Source organism: Oxyura jamaicensis, chromosome 3, assembly GCF_011077185.1.
Source record: "Oxyura jamaicensis isolate SHBP4307 breed ruddy duck chromosome 3, BPBGC_Ojam_1.0, whole genome shotgun sequence".
In the NCBI taxonomy this organism is placed as follows: domain Eukaryota; kingdom Metazoa; phylum Chordata; class Aves; order Anseriformes; family Anatidae; genus Oxyura; species Oxyura jamaicensis.
This window is the reverse complement of record NC_048895.1, coordinates 790646-817163: the sequence shown is the minus strand read 5'-3', so window position 1 is coordinate 817163 and position 26518 is coordinate 790646. Positions and strand designations below refer to the sequence as shown.

The window sequence follows — 26518 nt, the reverse complement described above, 5'->3', positions numbered from 1 at the left end:
ATAATACATCAAATCGTTGTTTGATTAAAAATATTTAGAAAAATGATATAGCCATGATACAGTCTTTAAAGCTAAGCACTGGTGAGGGTACAATTTCTTACGGAATTCATAGCAGTTATGCTTTGCAGTAGAATATATTGTTGTAATGGACAAATATTGGCTAGTCAAAACGGTTAATCTTTTTTTGACCCCCGTTTAAGAGAGCCTGTTGAACAGTGTGTGGATAGCCTGCTGAGAGACAGGAATGGGAACACACTGAGCATGAGCACTGCGTTTCATATTTACCTGCTGCACTTCTAATTGAGAGTTACTTTGCTTGCCTTCGAAGAATCCTTCCCTAGATTTGTTCGAGTAAATTGGTGGGACTGCAGCTTCAGACAAACAACCTTACCCAGAGGCTGAGTTTGATATCTACTTTCGAGAGCGCACACAGCTCAAGGAAGAGGTATGACCTCAGGAGAAGAGGCTGACCAAGGTAGTAGTTGTAGCCAGCTGCACCATGGCAAGCAAACACAGCTTTGGGCAAGTGCAGAAGCGACAAATTTCACCAAATGGAATGGAGCTGAATTTTGAATTGGAAAAACAAACAAACCAAAAAAAAAACACCACCAAAACACACCTCCTCCTACCATCTCCCAGAATGAAACAAATGATACCTGCTTATAAACGCGCTGGTCTAACCTGATAAATATGCAACTGGTAAACACGATGGGCCACAAATGTACTAAAAATGAACTCGCACAAAAGCTAAATGGCAATATGGAAGTGTGCAGTTTTATTTTTAGCTTCAGAGATGTTTAGAAATGCATGATGTTATCTGAATCATGCATTAGAAAGAGCAATATCATATTTGCACTTAACAGCACATTATACTTACAGGGACCACTCAAAATCAGTATTGTATGTAAGATATTCCTTTTGATTGTTTTGAATATTAATATTTTTTCATTATTCTTAGAAGACAGCAGGCTCTTCAGGAAGAATATACTGCTCAGCCTTAAGAAAAAGTCTACTGAATTACCTACACAACCCCAGTTCTAGATGTTCATCAACAGTCATTCATCAGTTTCTACAACTTTGCCAATGTCTTTATGATAAATATCTTCAGCCCTGAATATTAACAGGCAAAAACTTTTATTATATGCCTGGAATGGGAAATTTCAAAACAAATATAATTTGACATTAATATGCATTTTGTGTAGAGTTTAAACATTTCATTTTTACAAAGTGATTTTTAGTGAAAAGTCAGTATATTTAGCATTTTAGTCTCAAGGCCCTCTTAAGGAGGGCGCTGAAGTCAGTCATCATCAATTAGAATTACTACATGTTCCAGGGGATAAACTTAGTAGGAAAAAAAAAGGTGCAGTACATATTCTGATCTTAAAGCCAGAAAAGCAGATTACACCATTCTGCTTTTCTTAATTCACTGAGCTATATACAATTTTTATAAATCAAAATTTTAGATTATCATCTGGTAAACAAGAAACTACAGGTCTCATAGCAATTGACTTTATGTCCATCTATTGGATGAATTAATTAGTGATTCAAGTTACCTGAGAGTGGAGATTTGTACACTGCAAAGCTGTGCCTTGTGGGTAACAAAAAATTATGCTATTTGAAATATCACCTGAATCCACATTGGCAGAGTTACACAAATGTACTGCCCAGAGTCACATCAACTAATAATTATACTAATGCATATACAGACAGAATGGCTAAAATACAGTTTCAGTAAACTTTATATAGTAAAGCATATCTGTGTTACAACCTCAGCCTCCTAGGAGATCTCTTCTACGAACAGGTTAGGCAAAAGGATTTGCTTAACAACCAGATTACAACCTTCCAATTAGGAAGGAAAACTGGTAGCAAACATGCAAAAACTGAAGGCAAGAATATAAAATAACCTTTTGTTTGCCTTCAAGTATGCTGAAAGGTGTCCTGTTCAACCACAACTCACCAATTTTATTTTAACTTGCTATACATGGAATTGCATCTCTAAATTTAAGAAAAGGAAGTCTCATGCAGGAGACAAGATCATCTGGATTATGAAGAAAAAGCTTTACACTATTGTTGTTTTTTTTTCCACCCAGACCTATGAAAGAAGGGCCAGTTTAGCCACAGCTGCAATACGCTATCCCAGAAATAGCACAAAGGCTCAAAGCTTTTCTGGCAGGAACAGGCTCCTCGCTTATCCCTTGCTTGATCAAGGATATCGCAACCTCCTGTCAACCCCCTTCATCTGAAAATGCTGGAGCAGGGGCTGGCCTCTCCCTCCATTGCTTTCTTCCTGGGAGTCAAAGTGGCAGAGAACAGAAATTCTGTGCAGCTCCAGGTTGCTTTTTGAGCACCTGAAGCAGCAGCACACAGCAATGGCCTTGGGGCCAGCAGTGCATACAACAACAGCTGTGCAGCACCGCACAGCCCACTGCTGACCTGGCAGCTGCCAGGGAATTAAGTGGGAAACTGAAAAACTCTTTGGGGTGGGCTGAGTTCAACAGGTCTGACTGTTTTTTCTTAAAGGTAGATAGCCCTGATGCAGCTTTATGTTTAAACTTTTGCTTAAACCTCTATGCTTATCTCTGTATGGCAACTAACTCAATGTCGGCCCTAAGCATGTTTGCACGCCCTCCTTCCCCAAATCAAATACATTCCAAAACGATGGCAGAATTACTTATCCTCAGCACTAAGACTGGCAAGTTAGTACTTTTCATGAACTACCAGAGGTGCAACAAAATACAAGACAGGGAGGGGAAAGCATTGTAAATACGCTGCTGTAATTCTAACTCATGAATGAAGTTCTCCAAGCAGCACCGTACGTCTGCAAAAATGTTGTATCAGGACAGTGCGTGATCACTTCTAACAGTATTATAGCATGAACCAAATGCAGGAATCCTCTGACAAGATTCTGAAGAGACAGACCACTACAGCAAATAAAAGCAAGAAAGATGTATTTCAAGAGGGAAACAACAGCATTTGTCAGAAAATAATTATTTGTATGTGAACAGAGAAACTCTTTTACTTTCCAAAAATAAACAGCCTGATAAGATGACAAAAGTATAGCACTGTAAAAAATAATCACAAGTTACAGGACTGTAGCAGTATTTCACAAAACGGCAATATACAAAATGTACTTATGTAAGGTGTGGGGATAACAACTCTCCTGGACAAACTAATATTGAAGTCCTTAATGCAAGATTCAATTATAATGCAATATGCCACGTTGACATAACCCAGGACAAGGGAGCTGAACTTCCACAGGGATCAAAATGGTTGCCATGGCAAGTGTGACTGCAGAGGGCTCAATAAATTCTTCTAAAGCTGATATTTTCAATGGTTAACATTTGCAAATAAAAACGTAGAAAAAAAAAAAAAAGGAAAAAAGTTCTGCCTAAGAACAGAAAATTCCGTGGATCCCACATATACTCCTATTCTTCCATAAATGCAAACAAATATAATTATTCATAGCTTTCACAGGTATGGTTAAGTTTGTAAAGTCATCATGACTTAAGGGCATACAGCCTATCAATGAAGGAACGCATGTAAAACATCCCTTATTATCAAACCATGTCACATTCCTTCTATTCGATGGCACTTATTGGACTGCAGATTCCATAATCCTTCTCTGAGTCCCTTCTGCATTTAATTCAGTTCAGTCTTAAGTAGTTAAAGAAACTGTTTTCAGTAGCAACTAATAACTACTGACCTACAGTGACACTGCCCTACAATAGGCTTGTCAGGCCTGAAAAACTTGTACCAAAGAAGCTGATTAGGACTTCAAGAGGTTTGTAGCAAGAATCAATGGCTAGTCTGTACTAATGCTGTGGTTGCGGCACAGAAACGATAAAAGTGGAACACCATTAGTTATGCCTCATTAAGCCCCACAGCCCTCCTAAAAAGAAATTTGTTTAGCCTGTCCAAAATCTAATGCAGTTTTAAGCTCTCTGTGTTCAATTTCATAGTATTTCAAAAGCTTCAATAAGATAAAGGCCAAAGAACCAAGAACGGTACCAAAGCACCAACAGTAAAGTTAATTTTGAAGTCTGAGTTTTAATGGAAAGTGTTTTTGCCTTCCTTTTTTAATACAAAGTACTCAAACCTTTTAAAGGATGAACACTGCACAGTGCACTCATAAAACATAAATAAATCATGGGACATTAATTAACTTTAAAAATCTGTTGTATCTCATGATTTGAACAAATTTAAACAACAAAGTTCAAAACAAAGAGGTTAAAATGTTGTGAAGCCTGACAGGAACAAGCACATACTCCTAGCCACATCTGACCAAACACCAGTCCCACCTGCCTTACCTTTGTGGCGTCTGTTGAAACAGAGGTGTAGGGCCTCGCCAAGAATCTTGGGGTCTAAGATCTACAGGGTAAAACAAAAAGTTAAAATAGAGTAAGTAAATTTAAAAGAACCGTGCTCTAATTTCCACACTCCATCATTTATTTTTAAACATGCCATAGCACTTCTTTTAAGAAGGCAAACAGAACAGACAAGTGCAGACTGGATACACTACAGAACACATTTCACTAAATCTTCGCTGGTTACTACTGCCGATTTTGACAGAGCCCCTTTATGCTGTTTGGTGACAAACTCCATATTAATAAAAGGCAACCTTTCTAGTATGTTCAAAAAGCTTCACGTTATAATAGAAGAAATAATTTTAATTGCTAGAACTACCCTTGATTAATGCTTGGACACTCCGCAGGTATCTGTGCTGTCTGGGATGTTTCAAAATGCAAAAACCATGTCTGTTACTGTAAGAACTGAAGATTTAATTTAATATTTACATTTCACAGAAGTATATTCAACACTGCACTATACTGAAAAAAAAATAGATATGTATATAAACAACCACCCACCACTGTATCATCATGAGGACACTCCATGTTTGTAAGCAACAAATATTTAATGCTCACAGCATGTGCAAGGTTCCCTCTGATTAGGTTAAGTTATTCCATAAGCCAAAAGAACAACTAGAGGATGTAATAATGTGAGCAATTTCACTTTGTGTTTAAATATACATATATTTAAATTTATATTTAGAATTTCAAGATAGTAGAGATGTATATAGATGAGAGATTGAAGATGCAATTATAAGTTAACTTAGGTAATGATATATAATAATAATCTCTTAGTGATCTCTCAGATGATATAATTAGACTGAGTTAAATCCTTTTGGGTAAAAACTTAGCCAAAGACAGCACCACAGTTATAAGAAACTGCAATGAAAAGGACCACCCACTTCTCAATTGTTTCTTCTACCCAAACTAACTCTTTACAAAGGCGTAGCAGTAACAACATTGCTTTGACAGGACATGCAATTAAATGGTTGTTGTTCCTCTAAATAAACTGGTCAGTAAACAGGATGAAAGACACAGCTAATCAATAGCTCCCTGGTCAGTTCACAACACTCAAATTGTGCATCAATCAAAAGCTTCAGTTTCAGTGGCACCTTTGATTATCTTCAATGGTGTTTAAGTGTGACCTAATTTTAACAGCTGGTTCCAGAAGTTGTCTGGTGGACTCACTACGGTGGGACAGTAACACCCTGTTAAACTGCCAATATTCAAGTACACTAAAGCTTTGCAATAATTTAGAAGAAACAGAGAGAAAAATGGATAGAGGAAAATCTGTGCCTCTCTCCTAACTCTGGCTGGATTGTCTGCATGCTTTAATGGTCTGACCTGAACAGAAACCTTTCATGGCAGCACTTGAGAGTGCAGCATATAGTGTAGGCAGGCCCTATTGAAGATAACAGTTTTGTCAGTGGAAATAAATTCTGATCCCAGTAGTACCACCACTCCTGCCCAGGCTGCCTCCAGCCAGAGCTAATCTCCCTCACCTGGGCCATAGAACAGTCACCTGCGGAGTGGCACACATCTTTTAGATCTATTTTATATATAATATACACACACACCGACTGATACTAAGACACAGCATCAACCTGAAGCTTAAACAGAAAGTATAGTGAAGATGAAATCAATAAAGACTTTCCAAAATTGTTACACAGAATTGTAAATTTGGCAGAGCCTGTGAGTGTCATTCCCTTCAATCCAAAAATATCCCAGCAAGACTTTTCATTTCTAATCATTTCATAGTTTTGCAGATACCAGCACCACACAAAAATATGCAATGCAGCAGAACTGAGCTCTGCTAAAAGCATATTCAGAGACAAAAATCTTCCATCTTCTTCCCTATGAGAAAAGACTGAGAGACCTGGGTCTGTTCAGTCTTGAGAAAAGAAGACTGAGAGGGGATCTTATCAATGTTTACAAGTATCTTAAGTGTGGGAGACAGAGGGATTTGGCCAACCTCTTTTCAGTGGTTTGTGGGGACAGGACAAGGGGCAATGGCCACAAAATGGAGCACAGGAAGTTCCGCACCAACATGCGAAAGAACTTCTTCATGGTGAGGGTGACGGAGCACTGGAACAGGCTGCCCAAGGTGGTTGTGGAGTCTCCTTTTCTGGAGGTATTCAAAGCCCATCCGGATGCATACCTGGGCAACCTGTTCTAGGGAACTTGCTTTGGCAGGGGGGTTGGACCCGATGATCTCTGGAGGTCCCTTCCAACCCCTACAATTTTGTGATTCTGTGATCTGTAGCTACTACCTACCAGCTGTAGCTCTTCACCTGCAGCCATCAGGATGACTGTTGTGTCTCTGACAGAGCCTGGCCCAGGAGAGCTACAGGTCTGATATTTTCACCCTCTGTACCTTGATACACCATAGTTTTTAAGCTATATCTTTTTGCACAGATACCCGTGTCACACTGCAATGCAAAGTATCAGTTGACAAAGAAACGGGACTCAGTTCTGTTGTTGCTTGCTGGGAGAAAAGCTACGAGCAGAAACAAAAAAAAACATATTCCATGAAGACCAGTGGTGAGGTTTCCCCCACTTTTCTTTCCTTCCATGCAGACAGAGCTAGGCAAGGCCTCCTGACAATTACACAGACTAATACTGTCTCTCCCTTCCTGACCCTCCCCGGTCAGAGCTTCACACGTAATTGAAATTTATTAACACATTTTCCATTGCAGAGCCAGGGTCAAATAGTGCTCTAGCGAAGAAGCCAGTGAGAAGATGCTGGTCTTGCCCTGTATGGTGTTTCCCAATCATACGGATCCTTGAATAAGGGCTAGTTAAAAATTTACTCCGCATTTAATCGCTTTCTTTCTACCTGGAAAAGGCCTGACTACCCTCCTATAACCACATGTTTTTGCAGCTTAAGAACAGTTTAAGACAGAATTTAATGAAATCATTATAAAAACATTGAAAGCCACCTTATTACTGTTCATTTGTATGACTGACAGAACAATCTTTGAAGGGGAAAAAGCTTGGAACAGTAAATTGCACTTCAAAAAGGTACAAAATCGGAAGAGAAATGACAATATTTTATTTAGTCTTCAAAACTTAGGCATCTCCTAGAGCTATAAGGCCAAATAAACCACCTTCTACAGCAGCTCCTCAAGTAACAATTTATCTAATCAGTGTGGCAATCAAAGATGAGATTTTGTGTTTACTGATTGCGCTAATCAAAATCACTTTTCAAACGCAGCTAATTGACAAGTTTACTGACTCAAAGTCATAAATCAGATACCTCGTATTGCAGAAACCAAATATGCCATTCATAGAGTACTACCGTACTACACTTGACTCCCCAAGTTATCAGCACAGACAATTATTCATCAACTGAAAATTGGCACATCAAAGTCAAATCAGAGAACAACAGTCAGGAACACCCACAGACGGCTCTTGAGAGAGAGATGGCACTTTGGTTGACCGCAATGCCCTTCTACAGTTTATTTTTTCTTCATCATACATATAAAAATGTTATACATAAAGTGAAAAGTTGTTTTGTATCAGTCTCACAAAATGTGAGCATTTTAACCACATCAGGTCTAGTTTTTCAGGAATGCATAGATGTGCATTTTCAGGAAGCTTCCCAGTCCAATTATTCCATAGCATACAGATGTTCTTTCACACATTCTACTTTCTACATTCTTGCAAAGATCTAGCCGATGAACAGCTTTGACACAAGAGATTTCCCCCATTAAGAACATTCTGCTTATTCCTCCCCAATTCCTTGTAATTTGATTTTTCTAGTTGAAGACGTGCACGTTGACAGAGGTATTTGTGCCTGAACTGAAAGGCATGGCTGCAAAGGCAAGAAGATAGCTGTGCTCTCAGATCTAGGTATACCTCCTGGTACTCCTAGACAGAATGCTGTCTGGTTGAAACTGGTGCCAAGGAGAGATAAGGCCTACATGCTTAATTCTGACAACAAATTTCCATCAGAGCAAGCATGCTGTCCATGCAGGCTGTTCCTGTTCGAAAAGATGACTGCCACCTACTGAAGCAAGGTTCAGAGGGATACTGACGTGCTCCTATCTCAACAAATCTGCTTGACACTAAACCCATGACACGTTACCATGTAGGGCTGTGGTCCCGTTTTCAAAAGCATCCTTCAGTGCAAACATCGGAAAGACTGATCTCAGCAGAAATTCTGGGCTACGACACTTGAAGATATTTTAACAAGTGCCTTTACATGGTGTGAGCAGGTCTCATTCTTTACTCAGTAAAAGGAGAGTTCAGACACCCATGGCCACTTGGCACGGCCAGGACTGGCCCACCCTCCAGGTGGTGGGACACCCTGCTGGCCCCCTGGGAGAGCTGGCACACTGCCCCTGCTGTCCAACCCGGCCTCATCCTGCTGACCAAGACATTGGCTGTCCTTGCACCTCAGTGAAACAACAAGACACTGAAAGAAAGATATTCTCCAAATACTAAGGCAAGCACCACTGTAGTTCGTTAATTGTCAAGATTTACATTGCAGTCAGTTTAAATCAGAAGTTAATTAGGGTTTAAGATTAATGTCCTAGGACAGCTTGGTAACATTTATAGAAGACAAGGGGGAAAAAACAGCAAAATTAACTGACAGAACTCATTTTCAGTGCATTATACTCATTTGCTCAGTTTTCTGATTTTGCAGCAAAAACAGTGTGCCAGGAATCAGCTTCTTGACTCTGGAATGAGGAGCCCGGAGTGCGACCGCCTGCCAACAACCCCTGCTTTGTGCAAGAGCTTTTGTACAATGACTGTGGGCAGCACCGAACAGGGAGGGCTGACCTGACACCTTTTTTTAACTACACGCCCAGGAAAGAAAACAACCTCTGCCTAATGGAAAAAGAAACGCTAAGGAAGAGGCACAATGGGGGAGGGAAAAAAAGCCTTCCTCTTAGATCTGCCAGGCACACCTGCGGAACAGTAACTGGGGATGCCTGAGACAATTTGAGGATGAGGAAGGAACAGGAGATGAGGGGAGAAAAGGATGTGTGAAGGAACGCCTCCAGACAATTTCTGAGGCCAACAGAAAAAGACTGGGATTTCATATTGATCAGTGGATTCAAGCCTCCTCAATTTGAAAGAATGGTGGCACTGGGGCATATTTGCATTTGGAGTGTTTCCTATACAACACAAGGTGCTCATATGCCATGAGGATGAGAGCTTTATAAGTACCTAATTGGCAAAATAAGCTCCATGTATGAAAGGCTCATAAAATTGCTCTGAAATAACTATTTCCCAGAAAGCATGAAGATTCAAGTTTCAGAAGACATGAACAACAATACAGGTACTCGTGGGCCCACAAATACTTTATCTCCCCACAAAACCACACAGACTCTCCTTAGAGTAGGATACAAAAATATGATGCCTGCCTGGTAGTTCTGCCTTCCCATTCCCCACGCTCTTCTTTTAAGATCATATTTCTGTTTGCTCAAAAAAGACACTTGTTTTCCTTTAATCAAAGTTAATAGCTCCAGACTCTCATACTCAATCTGTCTGTCCACTTGAACTAATCTGATTCCTCACACAGGAAAGCTTCTTCTGCACACCCGGCTCATCTACTTTGGACCCGGACAATAAGTTTAATTCAGAGTGGCCACTGATACTAATTATTTATTTGCTGTTTCATATGCAGTCAAGTAATACAAGTCAACTATAAAAAGTCAGACTGCTTCTTTAAGCAGTGATCTGGTCTCCTATATGTGACAAAATGTTGTAGTTCAAACTCGGCTATCCCAGCTGCTGAAACTTCAAATATTTACATAATTCAACAATGCAAGAATTTGGCTAAAAATTAGAACTTCTAACTTTAAAGCACCTTTTTAGGCAGTTTAGCCAAGTTTCCTCCCGTTTCAATCCCACATTTACAGAAGTGCAGCTCCTGATCACGCGCAGAGACAAGACTCGTTAACAACCCTCCTTCCTGGGTAACTGAAGCTAATTGCCCAAAACAAGAGTAGCAGATGGGAAAGGACAGAGGCACAAGCCTTCAAAAGGGACTGAGCAGTCCAAGCACAGCAGGAGCAACTCTCAGATAGATACCACAGTTCTTCCGTCAGAGTCCTACAATCTTTTCTGAGCAGCCACCATCTATTGTGCACTGGTTATTTTCTGTGGCCAGCATCCTCTCTGCAGATACAAAGCATCAAAATTCTAAGTTCACCAATGCTGGTGATGTTGAGATTCAGCTACATACTTAATAGGCTTAGAATAATGGACGCTAAAAATCCTTATTACACAAAATGCAATTTTTCCTATTGTACTTGAGTATTAGGCACAGTATTTTAAGTGGGATCTTGCTTACAGGCACATACTCACATTTTAGAGTCAGAACAAGTTTAGTACATTTCACTATAGCCATTCCAAAAAAGAAAAGTAAAGGAGAAGAGCAACACAAGGTTAATCACTCCGCTTCCCAGTTTCCAAACAGACAAAAAAGCTCAGAACTCTGTATGTAGTTCTGGACTCTTCAAAATTAAAACCAACTCATGCAAGACAGACATCTGAAAAAGAGTTGCATTCATTTCAAATTGTGACTTAACATATAACTAAGTCTAAACAAAATAATTTTGTGAATTAACTCAAACAACACCTTTCCCCCATCCTCAAACTGATGCCAACTAACAGATAAATGGAGTAAAAACGGGTTTTCAATAACATTTTTTCTGGCATATTTTCATTATTTTCTAGCACTGCGTTAACATTGTATAGGAGGAACTATCTGGTTGGGCTCTGAATAGCAAGGCTAGTCAAAACTAAAAGTCAAACTGGCATTGATAATGCCAAGATTTTCCTAGTGAACAACACATACTTTGCTGTTTCATTCCAGAAACTTTAAAGAAAAATGATAAAAAGTTTAAAATCACTGTTTATAGTGATTTATAGTGAACTAAGCATTATTTTCCCATAGGAAAGAAGAGGTTTTCCTCTCCTAAAAGCATAAGGTGGTCAGGGGTGAGGGAGGAAATGGTATTTGCTTTTTGGCAGGATCAATCTCCATAACAAACATAAAATGAAGCAATATAATATATTTCCTAAGGCATTTCCAATCCACTGATGTGAAAAGTATTCAAAATGCAGGACCTCACTGTGCAAGGGCACCGTATCATTTAGGATATCTGAGTACAACCATTTGAAATTTTTAAAAAGTGTATAAAAATGTATTGCCTGAATGTCCACCGACAGAAGAACATCAAAGCAGTCAAAATACATCTCCTGCAGGACAAAGATGAATTCCTGAATCCACTTATTTGTAACAGTGCAACAGACCAAAATCAAACCACAATATTTTTCAAACTCAGAAATATATAAAGCAGAACCCACTTACTTGACAACAATTTAGGAATCTGCTGCTGCCCACTCAGAAGTGGTCTGCTGTAGGGGCTCCCATAAGCTCCAAGAGGTACAGCATTGGCATACATTCCTGGCATCCCTCTTTCCCTTGGCATTGTATGGCTATTACGCGTAAGAAACAGAAAGGAGAAAGAATAGGATGTTTTTATCAATGCCATCTTACAGCACAGCTGCTACCCAGTCCATTAAATACCCAGCTCTCTCCAGTGCATCAGTGGAGATGTACACAAACACGATGTGGTGACTCACTTACAGATAAGGGTCCCAGACACACCACAAACAAAACACATGCTTTGTGAGCTGGTCCCAGTAAAAACTCTCATAGCAAGCCACCATAAGGAGGGAAAAAAAAAAAAACAAACAAAAAAAACAACACTAAATGTATTTTCTACAAATTGTGTAAGAGTGTAAGAATTCAGTAAAGCTGAACTGCTGTTACATTGCCTGCAAAATGAGAGCTGACAGAAATTACGGGATCTGTAAAAGTTGGAGTCAATGTTTGCCAGGCCTTTGCTGTTTTTATCCTGTGCAGAACTACACTCTCACTAAGACTTAATGAGATTTTTATTAATGCTTGTAGTATCTCCACCCCAGAAAACAATTTAATAAGACATCATATATGATCAATAACGTAACTACAATTTTTTTTTCCTTGTAACTGTAACATGGAAGAACTGAAGATTGTTCACAGGTGTAGCCTCCTTTAAAACATTATCTTTACTGGCTCTGACAGACGTACAGCTCCTTATAGTTCCCAGTAAGGGAAGGACATTTCATTTTATTTGTAACACATAATCTGAGCTCATTCTCTCTCAGATGCTCCAGTACTATTCTCATAGTATGTGAGAATGCCTCAGAGCAAAGACGAAAGTTATTTGGACTTTTGAAAAACTAACAAGAACTGTGAAAATGCCTTGAAAAATGACAATCAAATAGATTGCATCATGCAACATGTGCTTAAAAGGTTTGTAAAAAAAACTCATTTTTAAAAGCATGAAAGACATTCCTGTCTTAATAACATTAACTAACACTTGTATGAAATATCCTCATTGTATCTTCTGGTGAGTAAATTATTAAGAAGAAGAAAAAACACCCCCCAGAATCAAGAAGAATGCATGGTATTACTGCAAAATTATCATCATGTATGATTATTAACACTGAATATAAATATCACATACCAAAGTTCCCAACATGAAGTACCAGCATCTAATCTCTGATTGTTTCTACCCCCTTGCTATTTTTTTGGTGGTGATGGTTTGTTTTTAAAAGGGGCAATAAAGGGGTATAGTCAGTAGCCCTGCTGCCAGTCTTACCCTAAAGTTCTAAACGCTGACTGGTCCAAGTGGACTGGCTTTCTGTCTCGATTAAAACCAAGCTGTGGTCTCCAAGGCCTGCCGTCATTGTTGTTTTTTTCCCAGTCTCCTGGCTTCAGAACTGGAGGAGGTTTCCTGAACATTAAAAATAGTTCCATAAGTAGTTATTATAGCAAATGCTCAGATTAATGAAAGAAAATTGAATTATTTGAAATCTGACAACTGATACTTACTTTGCACCAGGTAACACTGTAGCCTTGAAAACAAAGTCTTCATCAAACTGTGGATCCTTGAAAGAGATGCTACACAAAAATAATTGAAGATTAGGTTTACTTGATAATTAAGACAAGCAAGATGAAAAAGTAATCACTGATCTATTAAGTGACATACACAATAGATAAGGTAAGATGCAAGAACCCATGACAACTGTAAAATGCATTTATTATACATGGATATATTGACTATATGGAGTTGGGTAACTCCGTTATTTTGCACAGGGTGACCTTTTTCCTCCTCTGTATCAACAGTCCATCCAAAAGAAAGTTTAATGCTTAGTCAACAGTCCCATGTTTGGGACTGTTTTGGAACTAAGTCTCATGCTTAGAAAACAGTCCAGAGATGGGAAGGGTATGAGCTTGCTATGCAGTCTAGTCAAAAATGTACAAAACTTGGAAGTGGAATTTCCTGGAGCAGGGAGTTTTTATCCCAAAAGGCAGCTTTGCAGTTACATGTAATTCCAGTAAAGAAGCACACGTATTTTCAGTGACATCTCACAGACCGTGCATTTTGAGCTGTCTAGTGTTACACCAACTACTAATAGAGCAACTAGTAGCTGAAAGCTCAATTTCTGTTGGTAAAATGCACTTTATAGCAGTTTGGATGTGCTTTAGGTAAATTCATCCACACTGCTACCAATTCCAGTATAAGCACCCATGCCTCAGGAAGGCCCCACCAGCTGCCAGGAACAAGTCTGAAGAACCATTTGATAGAAGAATGCTTTGGATGCCAAGAAAGACAAAAAACAAACCACTAAGCAGAATAATTTCATTCTTCCAGCAGAAATAAATCTTTTTTTTCTTTTTTTTTTTTTTCCAGCACAGAGAATGAACTAGACTCCAAGGAAAGAGAATAATGCTGTCTTGGAAAACTCTTTGCAACAAAGGAATGGCCAAAAGCATAAAACAATTCAAGCCTCCTGACAGTGGCAGATAGAAAGCTAAAAACTACCTTTAACTCAAAGGAACTAAATTCCCATTTCAGAACATCATTTCAACAATATCCTGACAATCGACAACTTAACATTTCTTATGTCGCGTAAATAGTTGTACTAGGGGAAACAAGTGATATCTCCTTGGAGACAAGGCATGCAAATAGTTCACAAGTGATTTTCAGTGTCTCAAGTATCTTATATGACCTTAAGACAAGTAAGGTTATAGGCTCAAGCATTAGATACCTATTAAACTGTGCCAAGTAAGTAAGATATACAACATGCTAGATCTACAGGAATTTGTTGTCAAGTGCAAAAATAACTTAATTCTTGGTGACCACAGGATTTATCTTTGGAAATTCATTGGTTTTTTATTCATTATTAAGTTTCCTATTATTCTCCCAAGTACCACAGGCAAAGTCAGCATTATTCCTACTATATAAAACAATGAGGAGGCAAAAAAAAAAAAAAAAAAAAAAGCATTGCTAGGGGTGAAGCTTTTGACTTGGAACTCCTTTCTCTGCAAAGTCACCTTTACGACATACAAATTATTTAACCTAACAGATTAGGAACCAACTCTTAAGGGAACCAGAAGGTACCACGAGCCTCACACCAGCCTCCTGCACCAGAATGACGGAGAACAGCCAACACTTGAGGGACTGAAATACATTAGTAGGTGGGTTTGTTGTGAGGAGCCCAATGGGCAGATGGACAAGTCTCAGTGATCAGGAGAACCTCTCCGTTACCAAGAGTTCTGAGACATGGAGCTGAAGAGAACAAGTCTCCAGAAGAGAGAAGGCATTCAAATAAACAAATAAAAGAAATCTTACCAATGGAAAAAATTTATATAGAGATCTCTGCCATTCACCTCTTACAGGGCTGGAAACCCAGCCATTCACAGAGAGAAAAAGGAAACAACTCCTCACTGCTGACTCTTCTTAAAAACACAAAGCTTATATTCTCAGACATCCTCTGGGAATTGTTAGGAATGAAAACGGATAAAAATTCAAGAAGCACAAATCAAGAGCTGAAGGGCTCTTGATTGAAAAAATCAATACCCAATTCTGTTTCAGAGACCTGGTCTTATTAAAGTTTGGTTTTCTTTAATTTAAAAGGCTTGAAAGAGAATACAGAGTTCTGTAGGTGTTGCTCTCTGCTTGTCAAAGATACAAAAGTCATGACAGACAGCAAGTAAAAAAGCAACAGCAGGAACTATGAGGTCCTTTTGAAGGGATGAAAAATACTGCGTTTGATAGACCGAGAAACAACCATTTCGGATATCCCTGCAGGACATGCCAGCACATACTCTGCTTAACTCCTGTAACTCAAGCCCACTATGTTACAGCATTTTAGATTCAATTTTCACAGAAAGAAAGAAATATTTAAAAAAAAAAAAAACAAAACCATTTTTGTTAAGAGATGGATTCTGCTACAAATTCAAAAATACAAAACAACATAGTAAACTGAATTTTGTTACTGCATTTAGTACATCATTGTATTAAAACCCATCATTTACTTACCTGACTGCCGAATTTTGTGTAAGATCACGCAGCATTGGAACGGGAGACTCCACAGTCCTGGTAAAGAGAAAAAGCTCTGTTAAAATGTCACATAACATCATCATCATTTATCATCATCAGCTCCTCTTCCTCTGTTGCTACCACTCAAGTTACTCTGTCAACTAAACCTACACCAAGTAAAAGATTTCAAAAATAGGTTATCTTTTCTATAAATCAAATAGTTCTTAAGCAACAGAGTTACGGAACTCTTATTTCTTAATGATACCACTTTTGCAGCTGATCCTGCATTTGCATTCTCTAACAGTGGTTTCACACACCTCCCACTGCCCAGCTGTCTGTTTACAAGTTAGAACTATTTTGCATCTTGGAAACCACTCCATATCGCTGAGGTTGGATTAAAACAAGCCAACAGGTTCTAAGATGGCAGGAGAAGACGAGAATGAAAGACACACAGACACCTTGTGGACACAAACTGACTTCCCCAGGAAAAAAAGGCTTTGAAGGAAAAAATATTTTTAGCAGCCGTTTTACACAGCACTTGAAGAGATTCCTTTCTAACTGAGATTTAATAGGCTGAGATGCAGCTGCTTTTTAACCCTTTCCTTCAGAACTTGTATCTTCACATCAAGCAGACAAACTGCATGCTAAAAAAAATTAACCTCATCAGTCAGAAGCTGGATGCCTCCAGCTTATACCACTATGCACAACCGTCACACACCCATATTATACACGTCACAAACAGCACATGTTGGTTGAATTTAATCCAAACCTTTTTAGCAAAGCTAGACATATTTTGAAGTTTTGACATAAATGCTTCTTCATCTTCACAGAATTCCTAGCAAACAGTACCTCTTTAGGTAAAAACAGATATGCATTTCTCATGGCTTATACAGGGAAGACAATGACAGAATAATTTTATTTTTTCCTGCATTACTATTCCCTCCAAGAACTGCTCTGACTTGCTCATACCCTTCACAAGCCATGACAAGAATATAAAAATGTATATTAGTGAGAGTGACCTATGATACATTATCTGTCCAACAAAATCGGAGTATTTGTGCATTTAATGCAAATGAGTTACTGAACACCTGCTTATGCCTCTAAGGAAAGTTACATAAATGAATGAATTTCCAACAACGTGAAGATTACACTGATGATTTCTCAAACTTATGTTGAAAGAGGGGGGAAAAAAGTACATTTTGTACATGTAGCTGGTAAGGTACCTTCCTGAATTTAGCACTGTACCCACAGTAGAATATGGCAAAATACATCTCTTTCTGGATTTTTCTTTAATGAAATTAAGATAAGCATATAAATAGTTTTTTTTAAAAAAATAAATAAATAAACCAACATGCCGTAGTGGAAGTTATATCAGTCTATTAAATTAGCATTCATAAAATAGCACAGAGACCAAAACAAGATGATGTTACAGAGGAAAGCCACTGATCACTATAGCTTTTAGCATATAGTCCCTGTTTACCTATTAAAGTTCAAACATTAATGAATACACAAAGCAAACAATAACAACGATCAGTCTTCCACAGATGAAATTACAAATTAAAAAATACCAGCAATTATAAACACACATTACAGTGCTTTACAGATTTTCAATGCTGTTTTAAAAGACTATTTCTGTAATAATAAAATGGGACAAAATAAGCTTGTAGAATAAGAGTTCTTACTTTTTTTTTTTTAATTATATACTAACTATAGTACACCCCTATTTTAAGTCCTAGCAGAAAGCACTTTAAGCCTTACAAGTAAATGCACTGCCTTGCCAGAAGTTTTAGGTTTCTCATTGTGAGCACAGGTTTTTTGTTGTTATTGTTGTTTTGTTTGTTTTTCATTTAAATACAGACGTAACTGAAGAAAATATCCTTTTGCATCAAACATCCCATGCTGAAAGCTATACTCACTGATCTGGAAGAACAGCATTTTCATTCAGTGTAAGCTTTCCCTGGATTCCATGACACAATTCTGGTGGTATATCCACTGGCTATGGAAGAAATAATTTTTCAGCTGAAACTTGTTATGAGAACTCCACCCTCACCACTTCCACAATCCTTTCACAACAAATATAACATACCTCTGTATTTTTGGACTTGTACTGTTCTACAATAAAGTCACAAAGTGGATGGTGTTTTCCAACAAAGAGAACATCACCACCGAGGCTATTTCTTCTGTCTAGAAAATATAAAGAGAATGAGGTACTAGTTCAGAGAAAAGAAGGAGGTAAGGAATACAGCATACCAGCACACCATTCTGTTGAGACTTCTACCAGTACTGCTCCACAGGAAAGCTTCATTGTGATTTATGAGAAAGTTTTGAAAATTCTTAAGTCTGTGCCTACAACAGGAGGCCCCCACTCGCACCGACTAGTAGTAGACAGGAAAACAGTAAGAATCTTGTGCTCAGTGGGAAGAATTTTGAATTCAGAACAAAGACATCAGCTGAAAAAAAAAAAATTGACAACTCCGAAGATCGCTTTACCTACAAGAACCAGCTATCATTTTGGCATAATGCAGAAAGTGAAGGCCAAATTTGTTTGTATAAGTAGAACATCAAGCTTCACATACTGTAACTGGACACAGCCATCCTGCTAAATGACTAAATTTGAAAACCAAGTTTATTCTTTTAATTCCAACATATTAATCTAACAATTACTTCGACTACACTGGTAGAAGCTTTTCATATGATTAAGCTGCCATCTAATTTTCAGGTTAGATCTCATGCAAGCCTACTTCATTAAAATAAAAGCAAGTGAAAGTTACAAAAATAAACCCATCACAAAGCATTCTAATTACCAACACCATCCACAGAGAAGTGGATATAGCTTGACATAATTCAATTCTTGCTCATTTAGGGTTTAAAGCTACGTGAAGCAGTAGTAGGAACAAGTTCTAGTGAATACACCACAGTCATGACAATATATCACAATTCTTACTTTCTTCAGGAGTGAGGTCAGGATAGACTTCTTCCAGGGCAGCTCTAAGGCGTCGCTCATCGACAAACGGCAATAATGCAACACCTGTGAAAACCAAACCATTATTTTTCATGCTTGCTGAAATTGAATTATTCACCTCAGAGACATTCTAAGGGAAAAGCATCCAAAAAAAACTACCCAGAAAAGTAACCATCCCTCATCCCCAGTCTAAAACATCTAGTAATAGAACAACAGACAAAATATTATCTTCCTTTTCTAGTGGAAAAAGTCAAGACATTACAAAAATCACTTAACTTGTGACACCATCTTATTGCAAGTTATCTTTGCTACACGCTGTTCAGAAGACTAAACATCATACGTGGTCCTCCACAACAGATCAAGCTATATTAGAGTAAATGAACTAGGGTGTTCTCATTCTGGGACGAAAAGGGAAAACAGGAGAGAAAGAATAGCACAGGGAGTTGGTAAAGCATAACTGTCACGGGATTCAGCTTTGGCTACCACTGTTTGAAACCACCCAGGCTACTTACAGCGTGATACTCTGTGTGATCCACCATTCTGCAAACTACTGCTTCTTTAAACCACCCAGAATACCATGTTCTCAAAATGATGACTGATTGGCAAAAGTCTGTAATAGACAGCCCAGACATCTCAACAAGATATTGTAATAAATCACAAAGAAAAGATTTTGAACTGCTGTATTCTGAGCTGCTATGGCTTCAGGGAGGATAAGCAGGAGCTCATAAAAGGGTAGCACAGAAAAGATACCAGAGAGAGCCCCAGTAAATTCTTTACCCAACAAAGAACTGTCACATCAGAACAGAAAAAACAAACAGCCTAAATTTTCAGTTTGTGACCCCAAAAGCTGTTTAGGAGAAACAAACAAATAAACCCAACCAATGTGGTTCAGCAGTAATACAGGTTGAAAGGGGGTGCTTATGTCTGAGCATCCCTCTTATCCTCCTCCTCCCCCCTCTCCACAGTCCGGGCAAGACACTCAGAAGCAGTATACCACTACCAATACCTGCTTCATTTAGGAGTAAGATGAGCTCATTAGGACAGTCATTATTTATCTCATTTGCTACTCTCCTGACAGAATTCAATGCTACTTTGTTCAATTTGTTAAGAGACGACAATGGAAGAAACCATGTGAAGTTCAGCCACGAGGTGACACATTATATTATCCATTAGGGACTATTCATACCAGCTACTAGTTTCACTCTGAAATAGCATGGATGCTCCTCTCAGGATCACAATTCCTTGCTAAGCAGCACATCTCACATTTCTACGAGCCCACTCTTAATCACATTTGATGAAACTGGAGAGTAGCCTTCCCTGGTGTGCTCCAGTATCATTCTTCTATTATCAATGCTGAAAAAGCATTAAGAATTTTACTACAAAAGTTCTGTGAATATTTCATTCTGTTATCCTTACTAAAGGTATGAAAGTAAAAACTAAAATAATGACTCCAAATTATTTCCCTTACCATAAACACTAGAGCTTTATCTGACCGAGATGACAGCAAAGGCTTCCTACTGACAACATTCACAGCCTCCTATTTGCATCTAGTAACAGTTCTACTAGCACACAGACCTCAGAAACCTTTGTCATTAAACTCCACTATATAACATTCACGGAGACTCTGAACGTCCACAGACATAGATGCCTTACCTACAACTTGGCCTGCCTGCACCACTTTGGTTTTGCAAGTTTGATCTTCACATGGCTTTATTAAAACTAATACTATTATCCTGGAACAGGGGGAAGGAGGAAGAGGTGTAATCAAAAACTTGGCTTTTAAATGTAATGATACATTACATTTAAGTTTGTTACCTCTCTTACAAAAGCAGATTGGAAAAAAACATGAAAAAGTGTTAAATAAGTTAGTACTTAGACTGACAGAACCTATCAGAATACAACAGAATATTATTTAGCCTACTGTGGAACAAAGCGCAGAGCTGTACAGTCTTCTGTTGCCAACCACACCAAGCAAAACTGCTCTTCCTTATCACCAAGTTCAGGAGGACAACCTCCACACTGACTGACTACTGCTTTATCAAAGGCAGTACCGGACCACAGCCATGTTCAAATTTCAGCTGGAACATAACTACTACTGAGTGGAAACAGCAATAAGCCTACCCCAGAAAACAATTTAGTTTCACCTTCACAACCCACTGGCAGAATGACAACAAAATGGGAAGCGTTAATAACCCTAGAGATTACAAAAAGGATCAATGGTGAGCTTTTAGAAGCATAATCACGTGTCTAAAGGGAAGATCTTCAAACATTCCATCAAAAGCAGAAGGTACACTAGAAACTATTTCACCAAGATACTTCCAGCTTAGAAAATATTTCCTGTTTCACAACTGCCTCTTAAACATGAAAATTCCAGATGTCAACCTAGAAAAAGTTTATAATGCAATTAAGCATTAAATTAATCAAAAGTAACATCACAGATTGCTGAAAGCTACTGGAAGCTATCTAAAGCGTTACTGCTTTAAACTGTAAATTTTATAACCAGACATAAGGATTAAGGAAAATTGCCAGAACTACACCTGGGGGAAGGGCTTCAAGTTACAGAGGGAAAGCCTGCTAAGCAATACATCTCTTAATACCTAGGTGTATTCTCTTTGGTTTTGGAACACTATCAGGAATAAGGCACTAGTGTGTCTGACTGGCTGTTTCAAGGTACAAGAGGATTTGGAAGAGGAGGAACCACAGAATCACAGATGTTGGCCAGAACCTCTGGAGATCATCCAGTCCAACCCCCCTGCTCAAGTATGGTCGCCGGGGGGGCAGAGTAGGTTGCCAAAGATCATGTCCGGTTGGATTTGGATTATCTCCAAGGATGGAGACTCCACAACTTCTCTAGGCAGCACTGTTTAAAGTCCTGAAGTGTGTTTTATTATGTTCAGATAGAATTTTGCGTGTTTCAGTTTGTGCCCAAATCATTATTTATACAAACCTAATGGAGATGTTACGCTATTGGCTGCATACCAGATAGAAAATTTGGCAGCTCATTAAAACTAATATTCTCTAAAAGAAGAGACCACATTAAATACACTATCTATTTTTTCATTCTTTGTATGTATTCAAATATTTCTATATTCCCCACAGCATTTTTCACAAGGTACTAATGAGCCACTGATTGAACAGAATAAGATCCATTAATTAAATGCAAAGGAGACAAGAGACAATTACACAGTAAGGCTGATAAAAATAGAAAAATGATTAATCTAGTTCAGGACAAATTAACAAATCTAGAATGACTGCTGAAATTACTACTAATCATTGCCAATCCTAAATCAGTTACTCAACCATAATTTGTTCTTCTCACAAATTTCTTTTTAAAAATAAGCCTGCTGAAAAATACATCTCCCCCACACCAAGTAACATAAGTTACCTTTGCTACTTCTAGTGTCATTATCTCACTAGGATGACTTTCCATTTTATTATTTTTTTAAAAAACAAAACAAAAAAACACACACACACACAAAAACAGATTCCTAAGACTAAGGTCAGCGTACTGTAGTTCAAAAGAAGAAACTTAAGATTTCACCTTGCCAAGCATATTTTTTCCCATTCAAGTCAATAGCAAAATCTTCAGGGTAGAAGTCAATTATGCTTGATTCCTTTATTTAAGAAAAAACAAACAAAAAAATCATTAAAACCAATTATGAAATTGGCTCAGAATACTATGAAACTTCGCTATGTAGCTGTACTTAACTTTGCGTTAGCTCACCCTTTGCTAAGGGGGATGTCTTACAGAGAGGAATACACTAAAGATTCTTACCGGATCTGTCATGAGCTTCCTCCAGCTTGGTGGCAGAAAGTTTCCACTTGCAGCTGGAAATACTCCCATAAGTTGTTCAAGAGGCTTGAACTGTTGAAAGTAAACAGGTTGAAGGAGGACATTTCTAATGAGTTGTTAAATCATAAATAAATAAATGATGCCCTACCGGCTTTGAGCCCTTCTCAAAATCCGAGGGCATGTCTGCAATACCATCAAAGTCAGAAGCAAACGGAGCATAGTGAAAAGGGTAATACCAGTTCCAGGAGGCACAGCCCTAGGACAGCAAAACAAGACAAGAAAAATCAGGCAAATCAGAAGTGCAAAAGGAAAAAAAAAAAAAAAAAAGTAGCCCAGTAACTAAAGTTGACAAAATTTAACCCAGTGTCAACTTGGAGAAAGAGGAGTCCCCATGGTTAGAAAAGAAAGAACTCTTGCCTCTAAAGGTACTCTGGACTTCAGGTTGGGACTTAACTTTTCATAGCCAGATTAGAGCGAGTGAGATCACTGGATAGTGAATGGAGACCTCAGGCATTTCCTCAGCAGCACAGAACAGCAGATTGACTTCTCTGCCAAAGTACTCTTGCTATGTGCTAGGTTTGAGTCACTAAGGGAGACAGCCAAAGAGACAGACCTAGCACCGTAACAATACAAAAGACCTTACAGAAGAATCTTAACCTTAACTTCAGGACACTGTAACATACCTCACGCTTTTTTCTTCCCCCTCTAGAAAAAACATACACGCATACACACACACAAGAAATCCAATAAAATCAAACAAGTGTCTTGCGAAGAGCAGGAAAACACAGTCTATCCATACAGTTAACCAGCCCCTGGGGTTAAGTTGAGGAGCTTACAGCAACCGGACATATTTTCAAGTTGTGTAGAGCTGCTGGCACATCTCAGAACATGGAAGCGCAGAGGAAGAATTCTCAAGTTCTCCATAACTGTATAAACAGTGTAATTGTGCATCTCAGAAAGCCATTACAGTGGTCTCATCAGGAATAGAGGTACTTTTTTGGCAGCACATAACTTGCATTACCATTTTTCAAAGTTAAATAGCACTGCTAACTTCGGAATATGAGGGACCAGAGAAATCTGATATTCACACGACGTAGAGTGCATTCTATCTGAACAGCATTAGTTGCAGGTTGGAAAGTATTGTTTTAAACTGATACATTTCTATTCAGTAAAAGCACTAACAAGCACTTCAGGTAACATTTTACTTTTCCCTCTCACTGCTTCGTCTTGAATACTGGGAAATATAAAGTGCATTCACTTCAAAGTCGCAAAATAATCCTCAAAAAGAAAAGAAAATCAGCTCAAACACATCGGAACACAACACACTTTAAAGGAAATGTGACTCTAGAAGGTCTAAGTCAAGTTTTCACCTTCTCAGCTAGCTATCTTAGCAGTAGCACTTGAAACAAAAGCCTACTATTTTGACTTCCAATTCTGAATAACTAAATGTCAATGAGGCTCCTCCAATGATATTTTTGGTATAAACCTACAGCAACTTTAATATCAGATGCAATTCCTCAGGTGGTTTCAGTCTGTTTCAGAAGCAAGGTGGATTTGGGCTTTTTGTTAATCTTTTTCCCCTGAAACAGATGTTTCTACTAGTGGAGCATGTTCTACATTATTAGCTTTTTATAGGAGTAGCAATGCACATAACATTCTTTCAGATGTTTTAAGGACAACGAACACTGGTTACTGGAAGCAATTTGTACAATGGCAAACAGAAAAACAAAAATCAAGCAAACCTGTTTTGACATTCCCCCAGTCCAATAGTTTCCTAATCTAACTTCCATAGGGGCCGAAAGTGATTTGCCTGCTGCTCCACACTGATAAAACAGACTGCCCACATGTAGCAGGTTGTAGAATCTTGCCTTACATATAGCTCTGTTATGCAAGTATAGCTAGCACATGCAAGCATTTAATTGCTACACTGTTTTAAGTCAGCAATGTATTATTTTTTTAACAAGGTCTAAAGAGAGATTTGCCTTTAGAGTAATCTGAATACAAAGCAAAGCAGTAAAAATAAAGCCTTAAACTTTTGTGTATGTTCAAGTTTTCCTTTGGAACTTTACTCAACCAGATATACTTTTATACAGCCACTTTTCCTTGAGATCTTATTTGCACTCCTCCTCAGTATTCTTGAGAGCACTGTGGTCCTGCCTGAAGCTTGAAGTTACCAACCTCACTGATTTATTTTCTTTGCAGCTGTAATAATCTACAGTTCTTGTGTATCAGTCACTCCTGTCTACAAACTCCAGAAGACAAGGAGTCACCCACATACATCTCATTAACTAAATGGGTTTTATACGCTAAACTAGGGAACACTGCATAGGGACTTGCTTGGATTGTTTTAAGTTTGGGTATCTGTCAGTTTATCAGCTCCTGTACATTTAAAGCCACAAATCTCTCAATAGTACCCAGGTTTGAACAGTTATAAAAACACACCATACTGTTTGCGCTAGGCTGTGGCATGCTCAACGCAGAGCAATGAATGTATATCACACTCCTTTGAATAAAAGAACCTTAATTTTTACAAAGCTCAAATGAATGTCAATATTTTGATCTCCTCATAAGTATTTTCTCAAGAACATCTACTCACAGATTTTTTTTTATAATCCACACTGTCTTTTGCAGTTGTTGTTTTTTAACCACTGCAATACTAAAGGTTGCACTCACAGCTTTCCAGCAGACATCTATAGCTAATCTATTTACACAACTCAGACACATGGGCACGTATAGAGTTCTAAGAACACATCTAGCCACAATTAACAGGAACACAGTAAGTTTTCAGCAGACCTTAACTGTGTGCAGGATCATGGGAATTTCCATATGTCAAGGTGGCCACTAACTCCAGGTGACCTTTTTCCTCTGCCAGATGAGCTACTCAAGGATGCGCACAGATAAATTCAGCTCTCCTGCAGATCAGCTGCAACAAACTTGCAAGCCTTAAGCTGTATTGTTTTCATCCACCACAACATGCAAGACAGAGCCCTAACTGATAAATACAGCAGAAGGGAAAAGAATGCCCCCTCTTTTGTTCCAAGGGAATGAAAAAAGATTGCTATAATAAACTACGTTCTTTTGCACGCGTGAGATATTTGCCCTGCCTGTACTATAAGTCAGACAGGTATGAGCTGCCTATGAGAAGCGTGCAGTTTTGTCAGCATGGCACTGCATTCACACTACATATCGCGTTGAGACAGATAAACTTCATTTGCTGGCACATTCTATTCCCAGGTCACACACCAAATACAACTTACTTTGTTCACAGAGCACAAAACTAGTTAACCATCACTGCAACAAACACCAATATGTTTAACTAATCTCTTGCCAATCTGACATCTCAATTATCAAAAGATTTAAATCAGATACAAATTACTTCAATCACAAAGCACTTCATGGAACATCATTACAATCTATGGAGAAGACCACGACTCTGTTCCTTCCAAATTCTTACTAGGATTTCACAGGCATTGTCCTTTGTTTGCTCATTGTCATTGCGAATTCACCAGCCATGTATTGCGAAGAAAAAATATGAATCAGTTCTTAATAAACTAAGAAGTACTGTTACTGTATGAGAGAAACAAGAACTGCATTCAAATTTCAAGTGTCAAATAGAATGGGAATGCATTTATATCTTCAGAAAAGGATTGCTTTGTGAAAATAAGCAATGAAAAGTTATTTCCTGAAAAGAGGCAGGTTGCAGACACAAAAGAAAACTAAAGTTTCAGGAAAGAAATTATTAAGTACCTGATAATAATATCTGAGAACCCAGCAAAGCCCTTCAACATAGGACTGTACAACTTTACGACGAAATTTCTCATCAGATGCATCAACATCAAATTTGTTTTTATAATAGCGTTGCTTCCAACCAGTTTCCCACAACCTGTGTAGTAAATATAAATAGATGTCAATACATGTTAATATATGTCCACTTACATTTCTGAATTAAAGTTTAAAGCAAAGTAACTCCCTACTTTAATCCCACTTTTATACTATTTAATACTGATTTAAATGAAAGCATGAA

At 38.3% G+C, this 26518-nt stretch overlaps 1 protein-coding gene across 1 annotated transcript in view; it reads right to left on the bottom strand.

The window, feature by feature from the left end:
* Positions 1-26518, bottom strand: part of XRN2 (5'-3' exoribonuclease 2) — a 50568-nt gene that overhangs the window by 6369 nt on the left and 17681 nt on the right. The window contains exons 17-28 of the mRNA XM_035321658.1: positions 26242-26377; positions 22643-22750; positions 22477-22566; positions 22243-22315; positions 18684-18767; positions 17826-17923; positions 17656-17735; positions 15740-15796; positions 13246-13314; positions 13013-13147; positions 11674-11801; positions 4308-4368 (exon numbers count right to left, since the gene is read on the bottom strand). Coding sequence (XP_035177549.1) covers positions 4308-4368; positions 11674-11801; positions 13013-13147; positions 13246-13314; positions 15740-15796; positions 17656-17735; positions 17826-17923; positions 18684-18767; positions 22243-22315; positions 22477-22566; positions 22643-22750; positions 26242-26377 — 1119 coding nt within the window. The remainder of the gene's footprint in view (positions 1-4307; positions 4369-11673; positions 11802-13012; positions 13148-13245; positions 13315-15739; positions 15797-17655; positions 17736-17825; positions 17924-18683; positions 18768-22242; positions 22316-22476; positions 22567-22642; positions 22751-26241; positions 26378-26518) is intronic.